The 21,071-nt window shown below is 38.2% G+C and overlaps 4 protein-coding genes, 2 long non-coding RNA genes and 1 other non-coding gene across 12 annotated transcripts; 5 read left to right on the top strand and 2 right to left on the bottom strand.

Annotated features, from left to right (window-relative positions):
• The first annotated feature begins 1,542 nt into the window (after positions 1 to 1,542).
• LOC108818790 (cytochrome P450 79B1) lies at positions 1,543 to 3,588 on the top strand. The gene is made up of 2 exons (XM_018591728.2): positions 1,543 to 2,613; positions 2,756 to 3,588. Exons 1-2 carry the CDS (start codon positions 1,624 to 1,626, stop codon positions 3,386 to 3,388), a joined length of 1,623 nt encoding a protein of 540 aa, XP_018447230.1. The 5' UTR covers positions 1,543 to 1,623; the 3' UTR covers positions 3,389 to 3,588.
• A 1,221-nt stretch (positions 3,589 to 4,809) lies between these two features.
• On the top strand, positions 4,810 to 7,262 carry LOC108826820 (pentatricopeptide repeat-containing protein At4g39952, mitochondrial). Its single transcript, XM_018600170.2, has one exon. The coding sequence runs from the start codon at positions 4,839 to 4,841 to the stop codon at positions 7,185 to 7,187; it is 2,349 nt and encodes a 782-aa protein (XP_018455672.2). The 5' UTR covers positions 4,810 to 4,838; the 3' UTR covers positions 7,188 to 7,262.
• A 2,926-nt stretch (positions 7,263 to 10,188) lies between these two features.
• LOC130508315 (chaperone protein dnaJ A6, chloroplastic) lies at positions 10,189 to 13,153 on the top strand. 2 transcript variants are annotated; one of them, XM_057003754.1, is made up of 8 exons: positions 10,189 to 10,317; positions 10,682 to 10,809; positions 10,967 to 11,114; positions 11,239 to 11,296; positions 11,425 to 11,467; positions 11,682 to 11,730; positions 11,828 to 11,911; positions 12,012 to 13,153. In XM_057003754.1, exons 2-8 carry the CDS (start codon positions 10,691 to 10,693, stop codon positions 12,864 to 12,866), a joined length of 1,356 nt encoding a protein of 451 aa, XP_056859734.1. In that variant the 5' UTR covers positions 10,189 to 10,317; positions 10,682 to 10,690; the 3' UTR covers positions 12,867 to 13,153. The 2 variants fall into 2 exon arrangements, with proteins under 2 accessions (XP_056859734.1, XP_056859735.1); XM_057003755.1 differs by having other exon boundaries at positions 10,970 to 11,114.
• A 1,154-nt stretch (positions 13,154 to 14,307) lies between these two features.
• Positions 14,308 to 16,528, top strand: LOC108837331 (phospho-2-dehydro-3-deoxyheptonate aldolase 1, chloroplastic). Its single transcript, XM_018610391.2, has 5 exons — positions 14,308 to 14,925; positions 15,014 to 15,291; positions 15,373 to 15,649; positions 15,784 to 16,029; positions 16,112 to 16,528. Exons 1-5 carry the CDS (start codon positions 14,392 to 14,394, stop codon positions 16,361 to 16,363), a joined length of 1,587 nt encoding a protein of 528 aa, XP_018465893.1. The 5' UTR covers positions 14,308 to 14,391; the 3' UTR covers positions 16,364 to 16,528.
• Positions 16,529 to 16,662: 134 nt separating this feature from the next.
• On the top strand, positions 16,663 to 16,736 carry TRNAI-AAU (transfer RNA isoleucine (anticodon AAU)). Its single transcript has one exon. It is a non-coding gene; the product is annotated as a tRNA-Ile (tRNA).
• Positions 16,737 to 16,955: 219 nt separating this feature from the next.
• Positions 16,956 to 17,710, bottom strand: LOC130508320 (uncharacterized). The gene is made up of 2 exons (XR_008942804.1): positions 17,587 to 17,710; positions 16,956 to 17,283 (listed from the first exon to the last, which is right to left on the bottom strand). It is a non-coding gene; the product is annotated as an uncharacterized LOC130508320 (long non-coding RNA).
• Positions 17,711 to 19,141: 1,431 nt separating this feature from the next.
• On the bottom strand, positions 19,142 to 20,858 carry LOC108836458 (uncharacterized). 5 transcript variants are annotated; one of them, XR_008942803.1, is made up of 5 exons: positions 20,566 to 20,858; positions 19,903 to 20,324; positions 19,763 to 19,805; positions 19,555 to 19,645; positions 19,142 to 19,421 (listed from the first exon to the last, which is right to left on the bottom strand). It is a non-coding gene; the product is annotated as an uncharacterized LOC108836458 (long non-coding RNA). The 5 variants fall into 5 exon arrangements; XR_008942800.1 differs by having other exon boundaries at positions 19,143 to 19,421; positions 19,903 to 20,227; positions 20,566 to 20,855; XR_008942802.1 differs by having other exon boundaries at positions 19,144 to 19,421; positions 19,903 to 20,222; positions 20,566 to 20,853.
• Positions 20,859 to 21,071: the final 213 nt, after the last annotated feature.

The raw sequence follows: 21,071 nt of genomic DNA on the forward strand, positions 1-21,071 counted from the left end.
GAATAGCCAAACTGATTTCATTTGTTAAAGTAATGAGATGACAAAAACGTTGAGGTCAATTTATCATAAGATAAAAAGAGAAAGACTAAAGAGTGACGATTAGTCTTGAACGACTTCGATCATGCGATTTATACGTCATCATCAAAGGACAAGAGGATATTTACATGAAATATAATATATAAAAAATTATACCATTTTATTGTACTGTAAATACTATTAGCATTTCATTGTGTGGGATTCGTTGTAAACTTATAAAATGTCCTCCAAAGCTCAATCATTGATTTCTGCTAACAATATTATTACTAGAAATAAATGTGATTGAATTTGAAATGCTAATAGTATTTTTTTTTTGTGTTTACAACGAATCCCACACAAGAGTCGCCCGTTTAATTAGCTATGAAGTATGAACCAACAAAATCGATATATCAAGTGTAAAATAAACGAGGTTAGTAACTTGTTGTTGATCTCTCTTTTTATCAACTATCAGGCACACGCGTTGACCATACAAATCACGAAGTGATATTGACTAAGTTAGTAATCAACTTGGGATCTTTCCACATTATTGACTCCAATTTTCACGAGGGTTTTTGGCAGGTGAACTCTACCTAAAACAATATTGGCTTTTATTATATTATGCAAATAACTATTCATCCACAATGTATAGAAGGGGGGACTAATTAAATCAAATAAAATTTACACTATTTCTATATACGTTATCGAAACATTTATTTTGTCGTTGCCTACATGAAGAGAAAAGAATGACATATGTTTGGTAGAACAAAAACAAAAAGGGATTATTAATGAATGCGCCATCTGCTTCTAGGATGATCTACTAACTACAAACTCAGAATTTGTAGTCACAGATTAATTCTGTTTATTTGCATGTAAACAACAGATTGTGCATTCTTATGTTTCATATATGGGTTTTGGTCCAACAATTTACTTGAGGTTAAAACTGATAATGAATTTTTATACGGAAGGCATTATTTATCTCAAATGAAGGCATTATTTATCTCAAATGATTCTAGCACTATGATAAATTAGACATAAAGTGTCAAACTGGTTGATTCTCTTAGATACAAAAACTGTCATCATTGCATAATCAAAGTGTTATAGATATATACACACTTAGCGGTTATATATATGTATATATAATGAATTCCTCAGATAGATCATAAGTATCATAGAGGAATAATACTTGTTTAAGACTGTATTGGTAGTTCGGCTGTTTTAAAGTGCATATATAACACGAGGAATTTTGGCAGGTCACCAACAAAAACAGTTAGAATATTTAAACTTTCTATCTCAAAAATTTATTACTAAACATTTCTATTAAAATATAGATATTTGAAACGTAGGAATCGTATAAGTTTTCAACAATGGTGGTAGTAATCAAGATGGACCCGACCCACGCTGGCTACGCACACATCGACCACCAACATTTTCCTCACTCCTTCCTTATTCTTTGTTCAAACATATGAGGGTATTACAGTCATTCCACAGAACACAGCGACCAGTTAAACCATATAAATTGGAAGGTGAGGGCTCTAATCCATGCAGAGAAAACAATAACACACAGCATAGTTTGATATCTCTCTCTCTGTCTCCTCTCAACTCGAAAACATGAACACTTTTACCTCAAACTCTTCGGATCTCACTTCCACTACAACTCAAACGTCTCCGTTTAGCAATATGTATCTCCTCACAACGCTTCAGGCCTTTTTGGCTATAACCTTAGTGATGCTTCTCAAGAAAGTATTCATCACGGATAAAAAGAAACCGTCTCTCCCGCCAGGGCCCACCGGATGGCCGATCATCGGAATGGTTCCAACGATGCTAAAGAGCCGTCCCGTTTTCCGGTGGCTCCACAGCATCATGAAGCAGCTAAACACCGAGATAGCCTGCGTGAGGCTAGGAAGCACTCACGTGATCACCGTTACCTGCCCCAAGATAGCACGTGAGATACTCAAGCAACAAGACGCTCTATTCGCCTCAAGACCTATGACTTACGCACAGAATGTCCTCTCTAACGGATACAAAACTTGCGTGATCACTCCCTTCGGTGAACAATTCAAGAAAATGAGGAAAGTCGTGATGACCGAACTCGTTTGTCCCGCGAGACACAGGTGGCTACATCAGAAGAGAACTGAAGAGAACGATCATTTAACCGCTTGGGTATACAACATGGTTAAGAACTCTGGCTCGGTCGATTTCCGGTTCGTGACAAGGCATTACTGCGGAAACGCTATTAAGAAGCTCATGTTCGGGACAAGAACGTTCTCTGAAAACACTGCACCCGACGGTGGACCAACCGCAGAGGATATCGAGCATATGGAAGCTATGTTCGAAGCATTAGGGTTTACTTTCTCCTTCTGTATCTCTGATTATCTACCTATGCTCACGGGACTTGATCTTAACGGCCACGAGAAGATCATGAGAGACTCAAGTGCTATTATGGACAAGTATCACGATCCGATCATTGACGCAAGGATCAAGATGTGGAGAGAAGGAAAGATAACTCAAATCGAGGATTTTCTTGACATTTTCATTTCCATCAAGGATGAACAAGGCAACCCCTTGCTTACCGCCGATGAGATCAAGCCCACCATTAAGGTAATAATTACGTTACATTTATTATAAAAATATATAACAGAAGATTTTTTTTTAATATTCATGAGCTAGCTAACTAAAATAGCCTACATGCATGAGATGAAGAAAATAACTAAAATAGCCTAAATGTATTTATGATCAACAGGAGCTTGTTATGGCGGCGCCAGATAATCCATCAAACGCCGTAGAATGGGCCATGGCGGAGATGGTGAACAAACCTGAGATTCTCCGCAAAGCAATGGAAGAAATCGACAGAGTTGTAGGAAAAGAAAGACTTGTCCAAGAATCCGACATCTCAAAACTAAACTACGTCAAAGCTATTCTCCGTGAAGCTTTCCGTCTCCATCCCGTCGCCGCCTTTAACCTCCCACACGTGGCGCTTTCCGACGCAACCGTCGCCGGATACCACATCCCCAAAGGAAGTCAAGTCCTTCTTAGCCGATATGGGCTGGGCCGTAACCCGAAAGTTTGGGCCGACCCACTGAGCTTTAAACCGGAGAGACATCTCAACGAATGCTCGGAAGTTACTTTGACGGAGAACGATCTCCGGTTTATATCGTTTAGTACCGGGAAAAGAGGTTGTGCTGCTCCGGCCTTAGGTACGGCGCTGACCACGATGTTGCTTGCGAGACTTCTACAAGGTTTCACTTGGAAGCTGCCGGAGAATGAGACGCGTGTTGAGCTGATGGAGTCTAGTCATGATATGTTTTTGGCTAAACCATTGGTTATGGTCGGTGAGTTGAGACTACCGGAGCATCTTTACCCGACGGTGAAGTGAGAGATGTCGTATATATTTTTATTAAATAACTTCTACGTACTTATGTAATTAACCACAAAGTTTGGTCTATGTCCGGTTACCAGAAGATAATCGGTCAATATGTGAACAGACTTGTGCTTGGTTTTTTGTTATTTTCGGGTACACTTGAATTGTGTGCCTTTTCTTTTCTTTTAATTTCAATAAAACTTTGTTCTTTTCTATTTCTTGTTTCCTTTTATAATAAGAAACCAATTAATATATCTCTGTGGCAACAAATACATGTGTGTTATAGATTGCTTCTTCATTCACCAAGTTATTCATATACTAAAAAACATGTGGTTTCCGATGAACTTGAAAACATTTTTTGAATATATATATATATATATATATATATATATATATATATTTAAAATGAAAAGTTATCATGATTAAAATAGTTATAAAAATTTAATATTATTAATTTTAGTGAAATACATGCTAAGTTTTAATTGTACATGTACTTTATAGTTTACTTATGTTAATCCGTCTTAGTTACCAACATATTATATTTTGTTTTCTAACATAAATATTTTATACTTACAAGTTACAAAAATAAATATATAATTTTATCAATTTAATACAGTTTTATCATATTTAACTCAATACAATTTTTTCTAATATGACTGATTATGATTTATATAATAGATAAAATATGATAGATTTCTATTATTCATTTTATAAACGATAACTAAACATATTAATGTATAATATTATTTAAAAACTAATTTAAATTAGTAAAAATATTAAAATATTTTTTTTAAAAAAATTAAGATCTTGTTAAATTCTTTTAAAACAGATTTGTTAGAATTTTTAAATAAATATATTTATATTTAAAATAAAAGATATCAAATATTCTATATATTATTAGTCTTAATAAAATACATTTAATAAATTTTATAAATAATGTTCATTTTTTTTAAAAAGATCACACATGAAAAAATAAAAGAAAAATTAGGATCTTTTCTCCTTCTGGATGTGAAACTCGTTCTTCATTTCGTACCTTAGTCCGGTGCCTATGGGTTCTAGCCCCATGACCTTTCAAATGTAGTTTTTAGTTTCGTTAGTTAACCCACCTTGTATAGGTTGGGCAGAGCTTGAAGAAGCAAGCCCCTATCAGTGCAGAGAAAGCCATTGCGCGCTCATGTCACGATTTCCATTTTAATAGATAAGAGGTAGTATAGTGATCAAATAATTTGGAGCATGGTGTAAATCCATATATCTTTTATTTGAATTATGTTTGGAAACAAAACTGCTCGTATTTGACTAATTCAAATTTGAAATTTGGTATATGTAGTTTACATGATAGTGTAGTAACAAAATAATCTAGCTATCAAAGACATTGTTATGTCATTAAAAACAAAAATTAAAAAGGTTGGGAGGATGTATAAATTGAAGTCACACGATAGATTCAAAATCGATAAAGGCCCATGCAATGCTAATGCTGAAACGAGCCTGTCTCCTCTTCAAACCCACCAGACTTGTTACTGTACGAACAATCTCTTCGTCAAGCTACATCGATGGCCATATCAGAGTGATTCTCCGTGATCAAATCTCGACTCTAGAATCTCTGCGTAAACACAACGCTCTCATCATCACAGGAGGAAACTCAGACAACATCTTCGTCGCTTCGAAACTAATCGCATCTTACGCTTCTTTCGGGAAACCCAATCTCTCTTCCAAAGTCTTCCACTCGGTTCGTCGAAGAGATGTGTTTCTATGGAACTCCATCATCAAAGCACATTTCTCCAACGGAGATTATCCAAAAGGGCTGTCTTTCTTCTTCTCGATGTTACTGTCTGGTCAATCCCTTGATCATTTCACTGCTCCGATGGTTGTCTCCGCTTGTGCGGAGCTCTCGTGGTACGATGTTGGAAGATTCGTTCACGGGTTGGTTTCGAAACACGGAGGCTTCGAACGAGACTGCGCGGTGGGAGCTTCCTTTGTTTATTTTTACTCAAAGTGTGGGCGTTTAGAAGATGCGTGTCACGTGTTCGACGAAATGCCTGAGAGAGACGTTTTTGCTTGGACTGCGGTTATATCTGGGCATGTTCAGAACGGGGAGAGCGAGAGAGGTCTTGAGTATCTCTGCAAGATGCATAGCGTTGGTTCTGAATCTGATGACGAGAAGATGAATGCCAGAACATTGGAATGTGGATTCCAAGCTTGTGTAAATTTGGGAGCTTTGGAGGAAGGAAGGTGTCTTCATGGTTTTGCGGTTAAAAACGGTTTAGCTTCTTCCAAGTCTTCGATTTTTTCCTTGTATACAAAATGTGGGACTTCAGCTGAGGCGTATCTTTCTTTCCGTGAGCTTGGTGATGATCAAGGAGATGTGTTTTCATGGACATCGGTTATAGCTTCACTGGCGAGATCGGGGAACGTGGAGGGAAGTTTCGGTATGTTTTGGGAAATGCAGAGGAAGGGTATACAGCCAGATGGGGTTGTCGTTAGTTGTTTGATTAATGAGTTAGGTAAGATGATGCTTGTCGCTCAAGGTAAAGCCTTGCACGGGTTTGTGGTAAGGCGTTGTTTTTCTTTAGACGGTACAGTTTGCAGTTCGTTGTTGTCCATGTACTGCAAATTTGAGTTTCTCTCTGTGGCTGAGAAGCTTTTCTGTAGGATTTGTGAGGAAGAAGGAAACAAAGAAGCTTGGAATACAATGGTTAAAGGCTACGGTAAAATGAAATGTGAGGTGAAGTGTATCGAGTTATTTAGAAAGATTCTGAACCTTGGCGTTGAGATTGACTCTGCTAGCTTGGTTTCTGTCATATCTTCATGTTCCCACATAGGAGCCGGGCTACTAGGGAAGTCGCTGCATTGCTATGCTGTCAAAACTAGCTTTGATCTCACTACTTCAGTGGTCAATTCCCTCATTGATTTGTATGGAAAGATGGGAGATTTGACTGTCGCTTGGAGGATGTTCTGTGAAGCAGATAAGACCACCGTTGTAACTTGGAACGCAATGATTGCGTCTTATGTTCACTGCGAGCGATCCGACAAGGCCATTGCGTTGTTCGACAGAATGATCTCTGAGAATTTCAAACCCAGCTCAGTAACTTTGGTGACTGTGCTAATGGCTTGTGCCAATACCGGATCTCTGGAGAGAGGGCAAAAGATTCATCGGTACATCACTGAAACAGAGCACGAGATGAATCTTTCTCTCACAACTGCTCTGATAGACATGTACGCGAAATGTGGACAGCTTGAGAAGTCAAGAAAACTGTTCAACGCTGCAGATCAAAAGGATGCGGTTTGCTGGAACGTAATGATCTCAGGTTACGGAATGCACGGAGACGTGGAATCAGCCATAGAGCTGTTTGAACATATGGAAGCGTCTGTTATCGAACCAACCGGGCCTACATTTCTCGCGCTTCTATCGGCTTGCACGCACGCCGGTCTAGTCGAACAAGGCAAAGGCCTTTTCCACAAGATGGAACAGTACAACGTGAAACCGAGCTTGAAGCATTACTCGTGTCTGGTGGATCTTCTATCCCGGTCCGGTAGTTTGGAGGAAGCTGAAGCCACGGTGATGTCAATGCCGTTCTCACCAGATGGGGCTATATGGGGAACAATGTTGAGCTCGTGCATGACTCATGAGGAGTATGAGATGGGGATAAGAATGGCAGAGCTTGCGGTTGGTAGTGATCCGCAGAACGATGGGTATTATATAATGCTTGCGAACATGTACAGCGCTGCTGGTAAGTGGGAAGAGGCGGAAAGGGCAAGAGAGGTGATGAAGGAAAGTGGTGTTGGGAAGAAAGCTGGACATAGTGTAGTCTATTAGTACTTTAGAGTGAATCTTTGAAAAACAAAATGCGAAATGATTTGGTTCTCGTAATTAAACCGATATTAGTTGATAGTTTTGCAATCAAACCGGTGACCTACCTCTTCGGTTTGGGTTTATTTTAATAATTATAATTTTTGAGTTAAAGAAAAAAAAAAAGGGTTGGGAGTGTGAGAGTCTTTCATTTGAAGAGCGGGTCATTTCTTATCTACCGAGGGCTAGTATTAAAGGATTCACTTTTATCGAGTAAACTACGTGCTTAACAAATTGAAAGTTCTGTGACATTCTCTTAAACTGCATTTATCATCCAATGGATATAAGATTATAAAAATAAAATAAAAATTTTGAGTGAAAAACCGAAAGACTTTTAGATTACTGTCGAAAAGACTAGCCATTAGTGCCATTAGTAACGGTAACTTATTTTTTCCGATGTATATATATATCTTCTTTTTCATTTCTTTCTAAACTATACAGTCTACACTACACTCCATTACCAACACAAACACTAATTCTCAGATCAAATTCGAAGAAGGAGAAGAATTATTGGAGCCGGAACTGATAGGAGGCGCTTTGAATCTTGTAGAAACTCACTTGCCGGGACTACTGTGTGGAATTGAAACAGAAGCAATCTAAATTCTCTGAGGGAGAGAAAGAGATATACGGAGTTCTCTTTCGTTTTGTCCAAATGAATTGGTCTTTGACCCCAATGCTTCGGTCCTGTGGACGGAAGCAAAGAGGTAGCAAAGATGAAGCTGGTTAAGATCACTTCACTGAATTTCAGAACTAAGAGGTATGAGTTTCTATTATCAAAAATATTGAAAAATTTACTGATTTATTTGTAGAAATTTTGAGTTGAGTCCTGATTTTTGGTTGGTGTTTTGTCAAAGAGTTAAAGGTGAAAGAGGAACAAGTTTGCCGAGAAGATTCAAGAGATAACATATGGTAGAAGAACAAATGAGAATCCCCACTGCTCAAGGTATTTAAATTTGTCTCATTTTTTCAAAATTTTTCTTTTTTTGGGGGGGAGATTCTATATTTACTTGGGTTGAAGAAAGGAAGAAGCTTATGTGTATATTGTTAGTGTGGAAACAATTAGAAACTAGTGTCCTATCATTTGATTGATGGAGGTTATGTTCCATTTGAATTTTACATTTATGAGATCACTTTGTTATTTCTATCAGTTCTTGGAAGATATTCAATATTTACTTAAGATTGAAAATGGAAGAAGCTTATGTATTCATAAGGTGGTAGCATTTAGAAACTAGAGTCCTGTCATTTGATTGATCGTTAGAGAAGTTAGGTTCCATTTGAATTTTCACTTGTGAGATCATTTTGTTATTTCTATCAGTTCTTGGCAATTGCTTAGATTGAAAAGGGAAGAAGCTTATGTGTATCTTCATTATGTGAAAACACTTTTGAGATCATTTTGTTATTTCTATCAGTTCTTGGTAATATTCTATATTTTCTTAAGATTGAAAAAGGAAGAAGCTTACGTGTATATTCATGATGTAGAAACAATTAGGAACTAGCATTCTGTCTATTTGAATGATCCTTAGAGATGTTAGGTTTCATTTGACTTTTACACTTATGAGATCACTTTGTTATTCCTATCAATCTTTGGCAATATACAGTTTTTCCCCTTGTTTTCAACGTTTTTTTATATTAAAAACTGCTTGTTTTCAATCATATGATGATGATGATGTGTATGTTTGTTTGTTTATGTGCAATCATGTGATGAGGAAGAAGCTTGTGAGATTGGTGATGGTCAGGAGGAGCTGGTGGATGATGATGACAGATAATAGCTGTTTGATGTGGAAGAAGAGCAAAGGGTTACGCTTGTGGACAAAGGTGCTACGGAGGAGGAGGAGGGAAAAGAAACGTTTGGTCACGTGGGGGGGGGAAGGGACTGATATTAGGACTCCAGAAGCGGTAAGTATTCAGGTGTCCATTTCAATTAAACCCAACTTCACGCTTTGTAATATTCTTGACCATCGGGCTCTTTCCAGTTGAAGGAGAAGCTGAAACATGAGCATATAATATGGATGAGATAAGACTTTGGTTTGAGGACAGCAGCAATGCCACCATGAATCGAATGTATGTATGCCTTTTTTTTTTTTTTTGAATTCACAAACGGCTCTTAAGGAAAGATGTATATAAAATCTCCCGATTTTTTTTGAATTATATATATCCCAATTATACAATACAATCTTTGTGGACTGAAAGATGTGTGAACGAAACAGGTGATATAAATCAATGGATAATCTGAATGCTCGTGATGTAATGCAGCAGTTGCCTCTTCAATTTGAAAGATATTTGCTGGAAAGTGATGATCTCAGGTTACGGAATGCACGGAGACGTAACATGGGCCATACATAGAGCTGTTTGATCAGGTGGGAAGAGTCTGATGTTGAACCAACCGGGCCTACATTTCTCGCGCTTCTATCACGCAGGTCTAGTCGATCTCATGCATGACTTGAAGCATTAACTCGTGTCTGGTGGATCTTTTATCCCGGTCTGGTAATTTGGAGGAAGCTGAAGCCACGGTGATGTCGTCAATGCCGTTCGCACCAGATGGAGCTATATGCTGAGCTCATGTATGACTCATGAGGAGTATGAGATGGGGATAAGAATGGGGGAGCTTGCGGTTAGTAGTGATCCGGGGAACGATGGACAGCGCTGCGGGGAAGTGGGAAGAGGCGGAGAGGGCAAGAGAGGTGATGAAGGAAAGTGGTGTTGGGAAGATAGCTGGACATAGTGTAGTCTATTAGTTAGTAGTGAATCTTTAAAACAAATGCGAATAAATCACAGGATCTATCACATTTTTTTTCTTTAATTTAATTTGGCTTGTTCTCGTAACTAAACCGATGTAGTTGATAGTTTTGTAATCAAACCGGTGACCTACCTCTCCGGTTGGGTTTATTTTAATAATAATTTTGAACTAAACAAATAAAGAAAAAGGGAGTTGCCAAAAAAAAAAAAAAAAAAAAAAAAAAAAAAATAAAGAAAAAGGGTTGGAGTGTGAGAGTCCTTTCATTTGTAGAGAGAGCTTTTCTTATCTACCGCACAACTCTTTTGTTTCTGCTCTTCTCTTCGCTTGGCTTCTCCCGTCGTCGTCGCCCATTCGATAACGGTAAGATTCAGCTTCTTTCTTCTTCCTCTGTATTCTCAGCTGTTTTGTTCTCTCTTCTCTTCATCGCTTGGAATCATCCAGAAAAATGTTGTTTAAATGAAAAAAAAACATGGTTTGATATTTTTTCCTCTGTAGCACCCAGAACTCGTGTTTAAGAGATAATTTCAATCGTATTTCTTCATAAAGCTTTTTGTCCTTTCTATGGTGAAAGTGAATATCCTTTTTCTGTTTTGTCTGGATTCTGTTCTCGGTTCAGAATTTCATGGAATGAAATTGCATAAAATCTTATTAGGTGTTTGAAAAAAGCTTGAATCTTTTTTATGTGTTTGTTAAAGAAATAAAGAACTTGTTTTATGTGTGGCAGGGGAGTGAAATGGCTCTTATACAATTTGGAAGCTCATGTGTTGCTGCTCAGTGGGGGATTCGTCGTCCTCAGGTCTTTGCCGTCAAAGCTTCTTACTATCCAACTAGATTGGAATCTCACCAAGACAAGTAGGAGTCTTTAACTTTTACTAGTTTGTTGAGATTTGCTTCTTACAATTTCATAAGTGTGTGTAATTGCTGTAAAGTTTTTTAAGTTTTACTGCTTTGTAGAGTTTCATGTATCTGAGAGGCTAATGGAGTATTGTTTTTATATTGAAACTTTTAGGAGTTGCGTCAGCCAAATAAATAGTTTGGGAGCTTCACAGTCGAGTATGTTCTCACATGGCTCCTTGCCCTTCTTGTCACTTGTAACGGGACAGTCCCGTAATACACATTCTCGTAGAGGAGCTCGCTTCACCGTTAGAGCCGACACTGTATGTTAACCTTCTCCTTCTTAGATATTTAATGATGATGATGATGATTCTCCTTTTTGTTATATATTTTGCAGTCATTTCAATGTGTTTTTGGCTAAAGCTTTGATTGTTTTTCAATTTCCAGGATTTCTATTCTGTCCTTGGAGTCTCCAAAACTGCAACCAAAGCTGAGATTAAAAGCGGTATGTCATTCCTTTTTTCACTAGTTCCCCTAGCTCTCATCACTGATTCCATTTGAGCTTCATTCGTTCAGCTTTTGAGTTGTGCTTTTTCAAAGTATTAAGTGTTCTCCTCTCAACCTATATTTCAGCTTATCGGAAGCTAGCTAGGAGTTACCATCCGGACGTTAACAAGTAAGTGTACAACTTAACTTAAATATTCAGCATCTAGGATTAGGTGTCTGTATGAGTTGTTACCTTGCCGACTGGTTTAATTTCCCTACATGAACTGAACATAAAATCACCAAACCTTTGAAATATGACAACACAGACTAAGAAGCTAAAGAGCCCTGAAAACATTTTTTAAAGGTATTAGTGTTCACCATTTTGTTTAAACTTTTGACTACAGGGATGCTGGGGCAGAAGATAAATTCAAAGAAATAAGTAATGCATATGAGGTGAGTTCCATCTTCTTCTTTTGATGCTTTTACCTCTTTTTCTCGACTGTCCTGTTACTTTAAAAGAGCCTAAAACATGGTCTGGTTTTGGTTGCAGATCTTGTCAGATGATGAGAAAAGATCTCTATATGACAGATATGGAGAGGCAGGAATTAAAGGCGCCGGAATGGGAGGCATGGGGGTACATATTATATATACCCTTCTTCTTCTTTACGACACTCTGATGATGAGAATATGACATCAAATTTACTGATTTGTCTTCTCTTTATTTGACTTTGTAGGATTACAGTAATCCTTTTGATCTATTCGAGTCCCTATTCGAAGGAATGGGTGGGATGGGAGGTGGAATGGGTAGTAGAGGTGGTGCAAGGAGCAGAGCTATCGACGGCGAAGACGAGTACTACTCTCTAATCTTGGATTTCAAAGAAGCTGTGTTTGGTATCGAGAAAGAGATTGAGATCTCCCGGTTGGAGAGCTGCGGGACTTGCAACGGCTCAGGCGCTAAAGCCGGAACCAAACCGACCAAGTGCAAAACATGCGGTGGCCAAGGACAGGTGGTAGCGTCCACGAGGACACCACTCGGTGTGTTCCAACAAGTCATGACTTGCTCTCCCTGTAACGGAACAGGAGAGGTTTCAAAACCGTGCGGCGCTTGCTCAGGAGACGGACGTGTGAGGAGGACTAAAAGGATTAGTCTCAAAGTCCCCGCGGGTGTGGATTCAGGTAGCAGGTTGAGAGTGAGGGGAGAAGGGAACGCAGGGAAGAGAGGTGGATCAGCTGGTGATCTCTTTGCGGTTATTGAGGTGATTCCTGATCCTATCTTGAAGAGGGATGATACGAATATACTCTATACGTGCAAGATATCGTATGTGGATGCGATATTGGGGACGACTTTGAAGGTTCCAACGGTTGATGGGACGGTTGATTTGAAAGTACCCGCTGGGACGCAGCCGAGCACGACGCTTGTGATGGCGAAGAAGGGAGTACCGGTGTTGAACAAGAGTAAGATGAGAGGTGATCAGTTAGTGAGAGTGCAGGTTGAGATACCGAAGAGGTTGAGTAAAGAAGAGAAGAAACTTGTTGAAGAGCTTGCTGATATGAGCAAGAACAAGGTAGCTGCTAATAGCAAGAGATGAAGAATGTGGTGGGGTTACATTAGAATCATCGTCCTCTCTCTGCTGGGAATCTTTATTTATGTTTCTTCTATAGTGATGAAGAAGAAAGAAGAAAGAAGAAAGAAGAAAGACTTTATTAGGTGAGAGGAAAATTGAAGAAAGACTTTCTTTGGTTTTTTCCTCTGTAATTTTTGTTTTTTGCTTTCTACTTTTAAAACAGGTTTTCATGGTGGATTGATTCAGGGCTCAGAATAGGTCTTGTGTTGTATTGTACTGCTATTCATATATTTGAATCTACTTTATTTTGATTGACAGTGTTTAATAACCTGCAGGCCAATGACACCGTCCACTATGACCAGACAGCCTTTCACTGAAACACTTCACTGAAACACGCTTCTGCAATCAAACATTATTTCGGAAATGTGAAACTTGGTTAACTCCTGTCATGTTATATAAAGTTTCGTTTGCTTGGATATATTATTTATATATATGTATACTTCGGCAGCTGCTATATTTGTGGAATGATCAGGTTCTTTCTCCTTGACATCATCTCCTGAAAAACTAAATATACAAACAAATGAATTCAAACCTTAGACAAGTGTTTTGACATATAAAGACAAGTGTCAGTTTGCTCATCAAACTGACACAAATAAAATGCTAGCACGATGATGGTAAAAGTCTGCTAATGTTCACATATTACAAACTACTGTAAGTCTGTAACTGTATAAGTGTATAGTAAGCCGTCCTCTATCAGTTACCTAAGTTTTAGCATATTTTATGCCATATGAGTCAATTTTCAAAGTAGGTAGCTAGATTTTATTTTATATTATACTGAAGAAATTTTTTTGAATAGAAAAATGTTGGTGTTACAAGATGTGCCAAATTTTCAAAAAGAGTGTGTGGTCCATGTATCCGTATCTTGTAAAGGATTCGGCGGTGTTAGGTGGCGACTACAACACATACTCTTTACAGATTATATATCATATGCAACTTGCTGAGTGGTGGTGGATTTGGTTGGTGAAGGGCTATTCATGTCATTAACCACATTCTCCTCTTCCTTTATATTTGGCAACTGTTTAATTATCTCAAAATTTTTGGTAAGTTTGAGAATTCTTAATTAGCTAGCTACCTACGAATATACTGCATATATTCTCATTCGTAAAGTATAACAGAATATATTACATTTTGGTTCAAAATCTCACATTCTTCAACAAAAAAAATTAGGTGAAAATTTTTAAATTTACATGTAAAACGTGTAATCTATTATGTTATGTTACGTGCGCAAAGCTAGAAAAATATCTCAGCTGCACCAATAGTTACGTAAATACCCTTCGACGGCTTCGCATCTCACATTTTATATTTTTTAGATTTATTACAGATCTGTCTGCAAAACTCTGAAAAGTCATCAAACAAACCCTTTTCCGTACCCATCCCACTATAAATACCTCTCATTCCCCTGTTGCTTCTCTCTCTCTCTCCTCTCATCAACAGCCTCCATCGTCATTCTCTTTCTCTCTCTCTCTAAGAAACAGAGAGAAGAAATCAAATGGCTCTTTCCAACGCCGCCTCCTCCTCTCTCTCCACCAGATCTCTCTACACCGGTCTATCTCACCGTCACAGCAACCGTCAATCCTCCATCCCTTTCCATCACGCCGTCACCAAGCCTAACTCCTCCGTCAAACTCGTCGCGGCCCTCCACGCGTCGGATCCATCCCGAAACGCCGCCGTTTCGGTCAAGGAATCCACCGTCTCTCCTTCTCCTCGCGCCGCGTTGAAATGGACGCCGGAGAGCTGGAAGCTGAAGAAAGCTCTCCAGCTCCCTGATTACCCCAACGCCGACGAGCTCGAGTCCGTCCTCAAGACCATCGAGGCTTTCCCTCCGATCGTTTTCGCCGGAGAAGCCAGGAACTTGGAAGAGAGGCTGGCGGATGCCGCCGTCGGAAAGGCGTTTCTCCTCCAGGGAGGGGATTGTGCAGAGAGTTTCAAGGAGTTCAATGCCGATAACATCAGAGACACCTTCAGAGTGTTGCTTCAGATGAGCATTGTTCTTACCTTCGGCGGTCAAGTTCCGGTCATAAAGGTTAGATCTTTTGTCTACTTTTCTATTACTAATCAAATTCGGAACATTAGTAGTGGTAAAAAGGTGAGATCTTTTTAATTTGTATTAGGTTGGGAGAATGGCTGGTCAGTTTGCGAAGCCTAGATCTGATCCATTCGAGGAGAAGGATGGTGTTAAGTTGCCTAGCTACAAGGGAGACAACATCAACGGCGACACTTTTGATGAGAAGTCCAGGATCCCTGATCCTAACAGGATGATTCGTGCTTACACGCAATCTGCAGCTACGTTGAACCTTCTTAGAGCCTTTGCTACTGGAGGTTACGCTGCTATTCAAAGAGTTACACAGTGGAACCTTGATTTCGTTGAGCAAAGCGAGCAAGCTGACAGGTTAGTTTTAAACAAGAACAGATTCCTCTGTTTCAAACTCTGGCTAGGCTCTGTTTCAACCTCTGTTTTATTGTTGTATAGGTACCAGGAGCTGGCGAACAGGGTTGATGAGGCCTTGGGGTTCATGTCTGCTTGTGGACTTACCACTGATCATCCACTCATGACCACAACTGATTTCTACACGTCTCATGAGTGTTTGCTTTTGCCTTATGAGCAGTCACTCACGAGGTTGGACTCAACTTCTGGTCTCTACTATGATTGCTCTGCGCATATGGTGTGGTGTGGAGAGCGTACCAGACAATTGGATGGTGCTCATGTCGAGTTTCTCAGGGGGATTGCTAACCCTCTTGGCATTAAGGTACTTTAACATAAACACTTCACCTTAAAGGATTAGGTTAGCTGTTAAGTGGTTTGTGATAAAAAAAAAGCAAAACAGAGTAGGACATGAAGTTTATGCTTTGACTGAATATCCATTAACTGCTGTTGATACAGGTGAGCAACAAAATGGATCCCAATGAGCTTGTAAAGCTTGTGGAAATCCTGAATCCTAACAACAAACCTGGAAGAATCACTGTGATTGTTAGAATGGGTGCGGAGAACATGAGAGTTAAGCTTCCTCACCTAATCAGAGCAGTCCGCAGGTCAGGCCAGATTGTGACATGGGTCTGCGATCCAATGCATGGAAACACCATCAAAGCACCTTGCGGTCTCAAAACAAGAGCCTTTGACTCTATCCTGGTAAACACTTCATAAGCCAAACCCTTCCATCATCATAACATATATATATATACTTAAGTTATGATTGTTTTTTCTTTAACAGGCTGAAGTGAGAGCCTTCCTAGATGTGCACGAGCAAGAAGGAAGCCACGCGGGAGGTATCCATCTAGAGATGACAGGACAGAATGTGACAGAGTGCATTGGAGGGTCCCGTACTGTGACCTACGATGACTTAAGCTCTCGCTACCACACCCACTGTGACCCAAGGCTCAACGCGTCTCAGTCTCTTGAACTGGCCTTCATTGTTGCTGAACGTCTTAGGAAGAGAAGAACCGCTACTCAGCGTCTATCTTAAGTTTCCCCCGTCTTTTCTCTCTTTTGTTTTGTGAGTTTGGTGTCTTTATGACCTGCCTCTTTAGGAGGGAGCAAACCTTGCTTTGAACCCTGTTCGGTTTTGCTGTGCCCCAGACAATCTCACGTCTTTGTTGTTTCAATTTAATGTTTAACTGTATGAATGCTACTCCTGTAAACTCCTCTTCCTCTTTATTACATACATACAGTATTTACAGACTTTGGAACACGTTCTATTCTCTTTTGCTAATTACATACCAAAATACCTGTCGATAATAATAGAGTAACCTTGTAATCGGCGAAGGCCCATTAGCTCAGTTGGTTAGAGCGTCGTGCTAATAACGCGAAGGTCGCAGGTTCGAAACCTGCATGGGCCATTTTATTTTTATTTCTTTTAGCTGTGAATTGTCTGTATTGGAAAGAAAAATACGATCAACTTCACAAAGGCCCATTTAGCTTCAGCTGCTTCGTAATCTATAATGGGCCATAAATTCCTTTTTTCACTAAGATTTTTATATATATTTACTAGGATCGGCCCGCCCTACGGGCGGGATATGATTATCGTGTGACAGTGGCAGATCTAGAAACAATATGTATCAGGGGCGGAAATAAAAATTACTAAATAAAATATAGAAAAGCATTGTCATGAACTATTTTGTATAATAAAATATACTACCCTGGATTAAACCTCCTCATTGCTGTTCCAAACTTCTTCTTTTGAAAAACATGACCCGGGGTTGACATGGACCTCTAGTTAAATATTTTCGTCTTACTTCGTCTCTTTGATTAGGAAAATACTGTGATATCTTTTTTCTTTCAGCTGGATCCCATGGCAAAGCATCCAAGTCATCAGAGTTATCCAATTTATCCAAATTTCTTTTAGAATCAGAAGCACTCGTTTTGTTATAATATCGCTCCATTTATCTGCAAATCAGTAGAAATAGTAAATTAATATAAAGTCAACTCCATTAAACCTTCTAGGATGTTACTAAACTAAACACAATTCCTGATATTAGCTAATAAGTTTTTCACGTTAAGCTCAAAAACATAAAAAACAATATTGGCTGAGTCTAAAATTTTTCTGGGTACACATCTAGTCTGTTCACATCACAAGTTACAACCTTAAAGCATATCAGACAATTTTGGAACAGAGAGCAATAAAAAAGAGAATCAAACAAACATTTAAAACATATATAAACTAATTAAATAAATAGAAAAGAAACTTACATGGACATAAGACTTTGTGCTGTGCGTGATTCGAGTCGGTAGAAAAAAAAATCACAGGGGAAGTCGAGAAGACGACGACAACGTGACGTTTAGATTGCGTTTCCTAGACAAAAAATCCCTTTTCCTATTTCTTAATGAGTAAAATCTTTTTTTTTTCATTTAAACTGGATTAGATTTGATAAATTAAGTAAAGCCCAGTTTATTAACATATGGGTAGATAAACTAATTGGGCTTTTGTTTTATATTTATATGAATTAGTATATTTTCAGTAATGTTAATTATTTAGAGTACAGGGGGCAAAAAACAATATAACATCAGGGGCATAATTTCAATTTATTATAAACCTAAACTAATTTAAATATTTCCATGGTGGGCAACTGCCCCCCCTCTAGCCTATGTACCTCCGCCCCTGTCGTGTGATATATATACTTTTATTATCGTATACTTTCATCGCAATATGTATGTTTATATTCCTAGAATTTATTATTTAATATTTACAAATTGATTAGTTTTGTTTTTTAGTATATTTACAAATTAATATCACCATTTTAATTTTTATTTTGTGGTTGTTGGATATATATATTTTTTGGATAAGCGGCAACCTTTTTATCAGTGTGATTTTGAGTCCAACGCCATATTGCGAAGAAGGAATTATGAAATAGAATTCGATTTTATTTCAGACATTGAACCTTAAAATATGTTGTTTAAGACAACAAAGTTTTTAATGTGTTTGTAACAGATGTGCCGCATCGGATTTCAATGGTGTAGAGATGACATGTAATCATAGCTTTGACATTCAAATTAGTTATAATGTAAACTGATATCCTTGTTACTTTAACCTCTGTGGAGCGATATCTTTAAAGAAAGTAAAAGTGATTTTAGAAGAGCAGCTTGTGAAATCAGCGTCTCTAGCATTGGTTCATTTTAGTTGTGCTTATTCACCATCCAAACATGTTCGAACTATGCATGATTGACCTATGTCTCCTCCCTGAATATATCGTTATGCCCGTATTCATAAATTTCATTGACATGATACTTCAGTTGTTGTGTGTAGATGTTGTAAGCCTTACTATGTGGTGTTATTACGTAAGTAGTCAAAGCTGGCATAGGAGGAGGGACAATGGGTGCGACCGCCAGGGCTCCAACCTCATGTTTCCCCATATAATTATAATTAATTTCTTTTATCTTTTTTTTTGTATATTTCTATATTCTACACATTTTTCAACTGTTTTTATTAGAAAAATAGATTGAAAAGGACCCAAAAGTAGTTAAAAGTTCTTTTATTTATTTTCATCATAAAATTTACAAAATAGTTATTTATAAAATTTTCCTAATATTTTTTTTATTTTGAATAAACATAGATTTAGGGGTACAATTTTTTTTCTTTGCCTTAGGGTTCATCAAAATGATGAGCCGACCCCGTAAGTAGTTTTCTATCCATTGGACGTGGTGTGCCTTGATGTTTTTATATCAGGCCTTCACGTGTTCTGTGATTCATTATTGGATCCCCATTTAGTTGCATGTACTAAAGCAGTGGCGGAGATTTGGAGACGAACGATGTTTCACTGTCAAGGGTCTTCTTTGTTTGGTTTCAGTTTATTCTGGTATAATTTGCAAATCAATTATTTGGTGCAACCATTTAACCAATGTCCCATTTAAGGTTTTCGATATTAATATATTTTTTTTAAAAGATATTCTCATCTTTATCATGACGATAGAAAGAAAAATAGCAATTCTCGAAAATACATCAAATTTAAAAGATCACACAAACAGCTGATATATCACTTATTTCCTTAATCAAAGTCTGGCTTCTTCTGCTGGAAGCCCACAAACAGCTGGAGATTGATGAAGAGCAGCCAAGATGTCAAATTGTTGATAAAAACATCAAATAGTCAAAGCCAATGTGAAGAAAAGAAAAGCTATCTAGATGATCATGTGATGTAAAATTATTAAATACTATTATTTCACCTCGTCATCTTCTCTTCTCAGCTTCCCTGCCAATTGAGAATATAGGTGGCTGCAATCTTGCAAGCTTCCTCACAATTTTTTGTCACATAGACTAAAAGAAAGAAATATGATAATAGAACATGTGTCAATACACTTGTCAAAGAGTCTAAATTCAAACTAACTGTAAACAAAAGGGTTGAGAGATGCAGAGCAATAAGATTGAACTTACGTTTAACTTTTCTCTTATATTCTTTCATACAATATCCTTGGGGCTGCAGCAGTTTTGTAAACCAAGTCAGTATGCATATACGATTTTCAAAGATAAAATATGGATTATGTGATGTTCAAAACAGTAGAACAAAAACTCACTGGTTAGTAAGTCACGCTTTATCTTGACATCACGGGCAGCTCGAGGCCTAGTTGCACCCAAAGCTTCGCTGCAGACACCTAACTGATTCCTTTGGAAAAGTCTCTCAGTTTGTTTCACAAAGATGTATGTCTAACACAGTTCGCTTATCTTTAACAACAATTTCTTCCAGATATGTGAATCAAACAGAACACACCAAGAGACTACTTTCTATAGCATATGGTGTTCAATAAAAGCTGGCGCACCAGGTTGTTGCAGACAGAATTGATAAGCGTCATGACCTTTCACTCTGTCAAACAATAACTCAACTGAGATTCAAGTCCTAACCTTAGACAAAAAAAAAACACATCTGTAACTGTGCAAACCAAGCAACGGGATCAATGTCAGTATCCGTTATAATCATGCTCTTGCGAGCAAGAACAACCTGTGCAAACATAACAGTGCGAGAATAGATACAATTAACATGTGTGAATTTCAACGGAGTATTGACTCTACCAAACATGAAACCACGATCATTACTAAACAACAGGATATGGTTCAGGGGAAAATACAGTGATAATAATAACGATGTAGATCGCAGCTAATAATGAATCAGACCTCGAGATAAGTAGAAGAAAGATTCAGAGATCGTGAGTTGAAGAGAAGAGATCGTAACATATTTATACCTGATTTCGCCGACGTTATCCTTCAATCAAACTTCGTAATGGCCTCATGATTTAAGAGGATTAAAGATGATTAATCACCACGAACACCGTTATAGAAACTGAATCGCCCTTCCGCAGATTAAAGGAGAACAATAATCACGAATGAGTTCTTCACAACCGATTAGGGTTTCTCTCTCGTCGCATTGTAGATGGGCCGCAAACCGGAGCGTGAGATGAAGCCCAATTGAGATGAGACGATGAAAGACGGAGACCACAACACTGCGTTTCATTTAATAAAGACATGTGTCAAGCCTGTAGAGCTCGAATTTCTGAGCTGTCATCCTATGTGGCATCATGGGAGGGATGAAAACTGTATTTTATATATAAAGATTTTTCTTTCGAATAGATGCGAACGGAAAAGAATCCGGCGCCGACGCATTGGGGACCCACCACGAATCATAATTATCGTGTCCCGCTCACTTAATCCAAAATCTCATCTCCTGTATATCTCTTCACTCTGTTCCACT

Source organism: Raphanus sativus, chromosome 2, assembly GCF_000801105.2.
Source record: "Raphanus sativus cultivar WK10039 chromosome 2, ASM80110v3, whole genome shotgun sequence".
Lineage (NCBI taxonomy): Eukaryota > Viridiplantae > Streptophyta > Magnoliopsida > Brassicales > Brassicaceae > Raphanus > Raphanus sativus.

Coding starts and splice junctions, on each gene's coding strand:
- LOC108837331 (XM_018610391.2), top strand. CDS start 14,392: ATGGCTCTTTCCAACGCCGCCTCCTCCTCTCTCTCCACCAGATCTCTC. Junction 14,926..15,013: donor GTCAAGTTCCGGTCATAAAG/GTTAGATCTTTT, acceptor AATTTGTATTAG/GTTGGGAGAATGGCTGGTCA. Junction 15,292..15,372: donor CAAAGCGAGCAAGCTGACAG/GTTAGTTTTAAA, acceptor ATTGTTGTATAG/GTACCAGGAGCTGGCGAACA.
- LOC108826820 (XM_018600170.2), top strand. CDS start 4,839: ATGCTAATGCTGAAACGAGCCTGTCTCCTCTTCAAACCCACCAGACTT.
- LOC108818790 (XM_018591728.2), top strand. CDS start 1,624: ATGAACACTTTTACCTCAAACTCTTCGGATCTCACTTCCACTACAACT. Junction 2,614..2,755: donor AGATCAAGCCCACCATTAAG/GTAATAATTACG, acceptor TATGATCAACAG/GAGCTTGTTATGGCGGCGCC.
- LOC130508315 (XM_057003754.1), top strand. CDS start 10,691: ATGGCTCTTATACAATTTGGAAGCTCATGTGTTGCTGCTCAGTGGGGG. Junction 11,115..11,238: donor TCACCGTTAGAGCCGACACT/GTATGTTAACCT, acceptor TTCAATTTCCAG/GATTTCTATTCTGTCCTTGG. Junction 11,297..11,424: donor CAAAGCTGAGATTAAAAGCG/GTATGTCATTCC, acceptor CCTATATTTCAG/CTTATCGGAAGCTAGCTAGG.